The sequence below is a fragment of the Capricornis sumatraensis genome, chromosome 12, assembly GCF_032405125.1.
Source record: "Capricornis sumatraensis isolate serow.1 chromosome 12, serow.2, whole genome shotgun sequence".
NCBI lineage: Eukaryota > Metazoa > Chordata > Mammalia > Artiodactyla > Bovidae > Capricornis > Capricornis sumatraensis.
The window spans coordinates 78,399,012-78,408,282 of NC_091080.1; the positions used below are offsets into that span (position 1 = coordinate 78,399,012).

Genomic DNA, 9,271 nt, shown 5'->3' on the forward strand with positions numbered 1-9,271 from the left:
TTGAGGTGACACTAGAAGAATCTCTTGCCAAAGAATTTTGAGGTTACGGCGGTGGTGGGGGGTGTACTTTGGGCACTGAAGATCAGGTTTAACTTCTGAAGACTGCCTCCTAAATCATGAAGAAATTAGCCTAAGAAAGCAAGCAATTCACTCTTCAGGGAGAATAAACTGAAAAAACATGTGTCTTGCTTTGGGGCATATGACATATCACAGTGATTATTGGATATACGAAATACCTGTCCAGCCCAATCACTAAGGACTTAGTCTGGTGTCCTGTGACTCAAAGAAAAAGACCATCTAGCCAACATAAGTGGAGTCAATCCAAAGATGGGATGGAAAGAGCTATGGTCCTGAATGAGTCTAGACAGATCAAATCCTGGAGGAGGGAGACAAGGGGTTCTAAGAGACAGTCCTGGTCTTGACTATGGCTGGAGAAGGAGACCATACACCCTGCTTTCTTTGAATGGTCTACAGATATGACATGTCCTTCTGGACTTACAGGTCAGGCCCTGTTTCTGGCCCACTGCCTTCTTAGGTATGTTTGCCTAAGAAGCTCAGGTGGCACAGTGGTAAAGAATCCGCCTGTCATTGCAGGAGACACAGGAGACACGGGTTCAATCCCTAGGTCAAGAAGATCCCCTGAAGTAGGAAATGGCAACCCACTCCAGTATTCTTGCCTGGAAAATCCCATGGACAGAGAAGCCTGGTGGCTCCTACAGTCCATGGGGTAGCAAAGAGTTGGACACCAATGAGCGATTGAGCACACACATCCTCCTGAGAACATTTTGAAAGTAGGTCACTGTGACCCTAAGTTACTGCCACTTCTAGAGGGAATATTTGTAAGTACTCCCTTGGGACAAGGAGATTGCAATTATCTCTTCTATTCTGCCACCCCTGATTCCTTCCATCTCACTTTAAAAATTAAAAAAAAACTTCCTAGTCAGGTCAGATAGTGATGTGTGTGCATGTACTCAGTTGCTCAGTTCTGACCGACCCTTTGGGACCCCATGGACTGTAGCCTACCAGCCTACTTCTGTCTATGGTTTTCCCAGGCAAGAATACTGGAATGGGTTGCCATTTGCTTCTCCAGGGGATCTTCCTGACCCAGGGATTAAACCTGGGGCTCCTGCATTGGCAGGTGATCCTTCATCACTGCATCACCTGGGAACCCCAGGCATGGGCAGCAATAAGCAGAGTTAACGGTTATACCTGAGTTCCTAATGTCTTCTGCTGCCAGGATTCCATAAAATGGAGATTCCCAAAGTTTCTAACTTGTGGCACTCCATCATTGACTGACCTGGAAATAAGCTTTCTAGAAGAATTTTTTAGTCACCAACAAAGAAGTCACTGTGTAGTGTGGTTTCCAATCCCACAAGTAATATGAAACCTGCTGCAACTCATTAGACTGAAAAACAATGAGAATCTATGAGATAATGTCTACAGAAGCAAGTGCTCAATTAGATTAGAAAAAAATGAATAGTATACATTCAACATGCTATTACAAACATTTTGTCACAATTAATACCCCAAGACAAAACTAACAAGTCCTTTGAATTACAGAATTAACAATACGACTATAAAATAATGATGATAAAGCCAGATTTTTTCCTTTTCCATTATGGTTTATTATACAATATTGAATATAGTTCCCTGTGCTATACAAAGGGCCTTGCTTGTCCATTCTATATTTAAAAAATAGCTTCAGAATTTTCAGTTAGAAATCTGATCTCATTCTTGCATCAACATCACAGCTCTTTGTACATTTTCTTAGTTTACCTTTCTGTGTCCTTACATAGCTCAGTTATCTATATTCTCCCATGTTCTAGCATCATATAACATCAATAAAAACATAATTTAAAAGGAAAACCTCTTGGGCAGCTGGACACTGTGGAACAGTTTCCAAAGACTTTGCTAAAGTTGCTGCCTATGTTTGTGTGTGTGTTTCACATGCCCTGCCAGCCTTTGAGTGTTATCACTGCTGTGCATGTTTGCTGAACACTGGAGGGGAGCCTCACTAAAGAGGATTTGAGAAGGCTCAGAAGAGCGGAAGAAGTAAGAAGTGCACAGAGATTTCAAAAAAAAAAAAAAACAGGTAAGAAGAGAGACCAAGGTCTGAAAGAGGGATACTGCATAAATTCTGAAATGCTCACATCACACCCAGACAGGAGTGAAAAAAGCCATTGTTATCTAAAAACTAGCCTCCCTTCTTCAGCTTTGTCCGTCCACCTCACCAAGGATGGCAAAGTTACAAGCCAGTCATAACCTTCACGAGCAAGATATATCCTGCTTGAGACCTGTTCAGATCGTCAGAAATGCTGAGACTCGAACTTCAGAACACCTACCCCCCCACGTCCGTCTTACCGATGCCAAGAATCACCCGCCCTCCCTCTTCAACAAGTGCAAACCCATCTCAGAAGGAGAGGGCACTGAATCCATCTTGAAAGGACTTGCTCTGAGTTTCAAAGCTGACTCTGGGGCTCTTTGGCTTCCCTCGCCAACAGACAAGTCCATGGTGTGCTGGCACGTGTTCATAGAACCAGCGTGTCCCACAGAATATTTATTTAATTCTCATAACTAGATCTACTAAAGGGTGTGCAGAATATACCCAGACATCAGCCTTACTCAATGCCAAGGACCAACTTGGGTTGCCTTTCAAAGCCTAGGCTGAGCATCTCTGCCGTGGAAGGGGTTCCTCCCTCAGCGGGCCAGCCCCACCCAACTGGGCGCATGCGCACATCCGCCTGCCTGCTCACCTGTGCACCTGCAGGTCCGGTCGAAGAACTTCCGGGGCCATCGCTCGCGGTCGTCCTGGTTGCGCAGGACGTAAGGACCGCTCCAGGGCCTGGTGTCGGTCTGCACCTCCGCGCACTGGCCCCGGCCCTCCCGGGAGCCGCAGACGTTGGCGGGGTCGGCGCCCAGCGGCGGGCAGCATTCCTTGGCCCGCAGGCTGCCCACCGTCATGCAGACCCGGGGAAACTGCGCCCGGGCCCCAGACGGGAGCGCACAGCCCAGACAGCCGAGCAGAAGCCCCCACCCAAGGGGGCTCATGGCTTTAGAACCGGGAGAACTCTCTCTCTCTCGCCTTCCACTCCTTGCTTCTCTCCAGCTTTCTCCTGGTCTTCCACTCGGGCTCTTGAGCATTCACCCGCTTTTTGATTTGGGGGAAATTTACGTTTTAGGGGGTATATTTTGGATCTGCCTTCTATTCCTCCCCTCTTGAAAAAAAGACCCACAAAAATTACAGAGCCCACATGTGTGCTCGTGTGTACATGCACACACACAGAAGACTTTATGTGATGCAAACCGCTAAAACGAATTTCATTCCATCAGAAGCTCCTCTAACAGCCAGATTTAATGAGGGGAGCGCTTCTCGCCGCCTTCCCCGGTTAAAACAGCCTTTGTCTAATTGAGTTAATTGACGGAGCGCTCCAGTCATACTACTTATTATTCTGGTATTTCTGAACCCCCTCCTTCCCTCCTTAGTCCATGACTTTAATTGCCTTGAACTCAGTTCAAAAGCCAAATGCCATGCTGCCTTTATTCTGCCTGGCTTGCCAAATCACGGGGCCTGGTGGGGTTTGTGTAAGGGCTGGGAGAAGCCTTCATTAGCAGGATTAGTATTAGACAAATCCCCATCGTTAGCACATGACCCAGAGCGCACAATGAAGTAGATAAAATTTCTGGCTTTGTTTCAAGAGGGCAAAATCATCTTCATTATCTGGGCTTACGTGCTCTGGCCAAGCTTGTGACCTCAGACTTCCTAGGGAGTCAATAGATGCAGTGAGCTTGTCGTCAAAAGCCCTTCAGAGATCAACCCCACTGCTAACAGCCGTTCACTCCTGACTGCTCCCTGACGTACTTCCAAAGACCACTACAGGCTGTCACACAACTTCACAAATAAAGAGACACTTATTGAGGGCTGACGTACAAGGAATTGCTTTGTTTCACAGTTCACAATGAGGGATCCTCTTCTCTCCAAAGAATAAGTCCTATTCTATTCAGGGCTTCCCAGGTGGTGGTAGTGGTAAAGAACTGCCCAGCAATGCAGGAGACTTAAGAGAAGTGAGTTTGATCCCTGGGTTGGGAAGATCCCCTGGAGAAGGAATTGGCAACCCGCTTCAGTACTCTTGCCTAGAGAACCCTGTGGACAGAAGAGACTGGTGGGCTACAGTCCACGGGGTCACAAAGGGTTGGACAGACTGAAATGACTTAGCACCCATTCTATTCAGCGCATCTCTGCAGCAGGTTTTTCTTCTTAAATACATAAAGTACCATGTCACGCATGCTTCTTGGAAGGAAAGCTATGACAAACCTAGACAGCGTACTAAAAAGCAGAGCCATTACTTTGCCAACAAAGGTCCATATAGTCAAAGCTATGGTTTTTCCAGCAGTAGTGTTCAGAGGATATGAGAGTTAGACTATATATAAGGAAGGCTGAGTGCCAAAGAATTGATGCTTTCCAACTGAGATGCTGGAGAAGACTTCTGAGAGTCCCTTGGACTGCAAACAGAAATAAAACCAGTCAATCCTAAAGCAAATCAACACTGAATATTCACTGGAAGTTCAGTTCAGTCTCTCAGTCATGTATGACTCTTTGCAACCCCATGGATTGAAGCACACCAGGCTTCCCCATCCATTACCAACTCCCAGAGCCTGTCCATTGAGTCAGTGATGCCATCCAACCATTTCATCCTGTTATCCTCTTCTCCTCCTGACCTCAATCTTTCTTAGCAACAGGGTCTTTTCTCATGAGTCAGTTCTTCGTATCAAGTGGCCAAAGTATAGGAGCTTCAGCTTCAGCATCACTCCTTCCAATGAATATTCAATGTTGACTTTCTTTAGGATTGACTGGTTTGATATCCTTGCAGTCCAAGGGACTCTCAAGAGTCTTTTCCAACACCACAGTTCAAAAGCATCAGTTCTTTGATGCTCAGCTTTCTTTATGGTCCAACTCTCACAACCATACATGACTACTGGAAAAGCCATAGCTTTGACTAGACAGACCTTTGTCAGCAAAGTAATGTCTTTGCTTTTTAATATTCTGTCTAGTTTTGTCACAGCTTTTCTTCCAAGGAGCAAGTGTCTTTTAATTTCATAGCTGCAATCACCATCTGCAGTGATTTTGGAGCCACCAAAAATAAAGCCTGTCACTGTTTCCACTGTTTCTCCATCTATTTGCCATGAAGTGATGGGACCGGATGCCATGATCTTTTTCTCTCACCTCTTTCACTTTCATCAAGGGGCTCTTTAGTTCCTCTTCACTTTCTACCATAAGGGTGGTATCATCTACCTATCTGAGGTTATTGATATTTCTCCCAGCAATCTTGATTTCAGCTTGTGCTTCATCCAGCCAGGCATTTTGCATGATGTACTCTGTATATAAGTTAAGTAAGCAGGGTGACAACATACAGCCTTTCTCAATTTGGAACTTTGATGTATTCTTTTCCCAATTCGTTGGAAGGCCTGATGCCAAAGCTGAAGCTCCAATACTTTAGCCACCTGATGCGAAGAGCCAACACATTGGGAAAGACCCTGATGATGGGAAAGATTGAGGGCAGAAGGAGAAATTAGATGGTTAGAGAGCACCACCAACTCAATGGACATGAACTTGAGCAAACTCCAGAAAACAGTAGAGGACAGAGGAGCCTGGCATGCTACAGTTCATGAGGTCACAAAGAGTTGGACACGACTTAGTGACTGAACAACAACAACAAACCATGCCACCAGGAATTCAAAGTTGTAATTATGTAATTGTCGAGAGGCGGTGGACAATTTGGAGTGAGGGCCCACACGTGACATCTTTTGATTTACGTTAAAGTTAAGCAGTGTCCAACTTCAATCTAGAGAGCAATGCCTCCCCAGTCCTTCTGGGAAATATCCAGATGAGCAACAGTGGTTCACCTGTCAGAGCATCCATATTTTCTCAGGGTGGAAACAGGATTCTCTTAGTGTCATAAGGTCAGTGCAGATAGATGATGCAAAACTGCTTCAGGCAGTGTCTAAGAATGCTTTCTATTTCAGCATAAAGATATAGAATTTTATGCTCCAACGCAAATTCCTAACTTAAAAATTTCTTTATGCTGCTGTTCCAGCCACATGTATTTCTGTGTCACCCTCATGACATTAAATTGCTGTGACTAATTAAATGGCAGCACTTAACTCTGACTGTACACCATTGCCAGCCTACAGCCCAAGCCTATTGAAGTGGAATCTCTGTGGATGTGACCCAGATTTCAGCCCTTTTTCTAAGCTTTCTAAGCCATTCTAATGGGCAGTCCAAAGTGAGAATCACTGGGTCAGGATAAAGCATGGATCCAAAGGAAATGTTGGCATCAAGTCAACTGAAATATTCCATGTGTATTTGTTTCCTTAGGCTTCCCAGGTACAGCTAGTGGTAAAGGACCCACCTGGCCAAGGCAGGAGACATAAGAGATGAGGGTTCAGTCCCTGGGTTGGGGAGATCCCCTGGAGGAGGGCATGGCAACCCACTCCAGTACTCTTACCTGAAGAATCCCATGGACAGAGGAGCCCAGTGGGCTACAGTCCTTAGGATCGCAAAGAGACTTAACACTTTCCTCAGGCTGCCTTAACAAATTTCTACTAACTGGGTGATTTGTATTCTCTCACTATTCTGAAGAGCAGAAGTCCAAGCTCAGTGTGTCATCGGTAGGGCCGGGCCCCCTCTGAAGGTTCTAGGTGAGAACCTTCTCGCCTCTTCTAGCTTCCAGTGGCTGCAGCCATTTCTCAGCTTCCTCTCTTTGAGCCCACATCATTCCAATCTCTGCCACAGTGTGTGGCCGTCTCCTTTCTGTGCTTTAACATTGCTACCCTAGGAGGAAGCCCTAAGCAGGTCAGAATAGAGTTAAGAAATCCCCATCTTGATATAGGAGGCTGGCTAAAGTAATAATTTGGGGTCCCTCCTCCCCTTACACTAACGGAATTATCTTTTAGTATCAAGCCATCAGCCTACATTAAGGCACGTCATGGAGAAATATCATGTGAAACTTGTTGGACATTTTTATATCATCTAATATACATCACAATGTCATTTTTACGAGGAATCAGGGGAGAGATTTCTCTCAGAGTTCAATATCCATAAAGCTGTGCTCCCCCGTAGCATCTAGATATTATGAATCTTAGGACAGCGTCTCTTTCTTGGCCTTGGCCATTTATGACATTTGGAACCAAATTCATAGCCCCATGTCCAGTAACTGATTCACACATTGTTTTGTTTGATATTTGCCTTACAAATGTTCCTAGATGGGCTTCCCAGGTGGCGCGAGCAGTAAAGAATTTGCCTTCCAACATAGTAGAAGCAGGAACCCAGGGTCCAGTCCCTGGTTCAGGAGATTCCCTGGAGGAGGAAACAGCAACCCACTCCAGTATTCTTCCTGGAGAATCCATGGACAGAGGACCCTGGCTGGTTACTGTCCATAGGGTCACAAAGAATCAGACATGACTGAGCATCTAAGCACATGTTCCTATATTTGGGAATTCTTAGTTTATCCTTTTGTGAATTTATGTATTTATATATCTCAAATTCTTTGAAAAAGGAGACAGAGAGATATATACATGCACACATATATTTCTGCATAAGTACAGCAGTAATAAACTTCTAGCCAAATTGTTTGTAAGCAAGCTGGGGCTTAGAGAAGAATTCAAAAAGAATTTCTGAGAAGCTGGTGTGCGTAAACAGAAATCTAAAGACATGAGCCTAGAGGATCTCAGATCATGACTATGGCTATAATTAAACACTGGCTTGTTTATGAAAGGGAAAGTCTTTGCTAAAAACCCAATAGCAGAATCCAGGAGGAAATACCATTTGTTGTCAGTGTGTGTGTGGGTGTGGGTGTTTGTGTGCGCATGCGTGCTCCATCATGTCTGACTCTTTGAGACCCCCTGTACTATATCCAACCAGGCTTCTCTGTTCATGGAATTTTCCAGGCAAGAATACTGGAGTGTGTTGCCATTTCCTCCTCCAATGGATCTTCTCAACGCAGGGGTTCGAGCCTGTGTCTCTTGCGTCTCCTCCTTTGGCAGGCGTGTTCTTTACCACTGAGCCACCAGGGAAGCCCACCGTTGTCAATGGAAGTCATAAGGTCAAAGATTATTATTCTAAGGAATGTTCTGAAAGCCAGTAAAGAGAGGCACATGTGTATCACAGAGCAGAATAATCTGGAGTAGAAAAGTGCCTTATCAGAAAGCAATATATCCTACCCTGTCCTTTTACCTTTGAGGAAAGATTCTGAATGAAAAGAGATGTTCTGTATAGTTTGATTTTGCATCTCAGCATCTTGTATCATCTTGCTTTCAAAAAGGATTCAGTGTGAAATTCTTTGGAGAATCTGTGATGGGACCATGCCGGGTGGACATGGAAAACTTTGGAAGCAGGATGCCAGCCATGCCTACCCTACCTTCAAAGGAGGAAGTGATGGCTCAGAGCCTGGTAAGCAATCCAGTGGGGTGGTAAACATTTTAAAGCCCTTGCTAAAAGTAATACACAGAAATCAATCATCTGCATCTTGCTTCTGCTTTTCAGCAAATTCCTGCTCTTTTCTCTATACCTCTGAATGTGAAAACTCTCCTGGTTTCTACCCCTGCTGGACTCCTCTGTCCAATGCTTTTTGATCTATTCTCTGCACTCACATCATAGGAAAAAGAGATTATTCTTTTTCCTTGTGTCCAAATTGTTTCCTAAATGCTGGGCATGTGTCCTGATAAGGGTTTTGCTTTCTCCATCTAAGAGCTTTTCTCTTCTTGTTGCTGTGAATTGTTCTTCAGAGGAATCAAGGGTTAGGAACAGGTTGTGTAGTTTCTGGTATTTCAGTTGGATCCATTTTTTTCCATCTTGCACGCATTTTTTGATAGTCTATTCTTAAGGCTGCGTTTATACATCAAACAGCCATTTTAATTTCAGATTCTTCATCACTGAGCTTTATATCCATCTTCGTTGCTTGTTATGCACACCTGAGCCTTCTGATTCTTATTTTTATCATTTTGGTTTTTATCCTTCTTCCTGATCATGAGTATTCAATTTGAAATTTTTATACATACCCCTCTAATTTAATGACTGACTTGGATAAACAATATAGTTACTCCTACGTCAAAATACAGATCTGTGGAAGAGAGGAATTCACTCCCCTCTCCACCCACTTCTGATCAAGCCTAGTAAATATCACCTATACATTTACAAAGAGGTTGTATGGCCTGAAAATGTAATTTTTAGACTATTTTAGTCCACCGGAGCTTATAAATTGTGCAGTTAAGAACG

At 44.4% G+C, this 9,271-nt stretch overlaps 1 protein-coding gene across 1 annotated transcript in view; it reads right to left on the reverse strand.

Moving 5' to 3' along the window:
• The window catches only part of DCT (dopachrome tautomerase), a 37,712-nt gene extending 34,664 nt beyond the window's left edge, over window positions 1–3,048 (reverse strand). Inside the window, exon 1 of the mRNA XM_068984639.1 lies at window positions 2,754–3,048. Coding sequence (XP_068840740.1) covers window positions 2,754–3,048 — 295 coding nt within the window. The remainder of the gene's footprint in view (window positions 1–2,753) is intronic.
• Window positions 3,049–9,271: the final 6,223 nt, after the last annotated feature.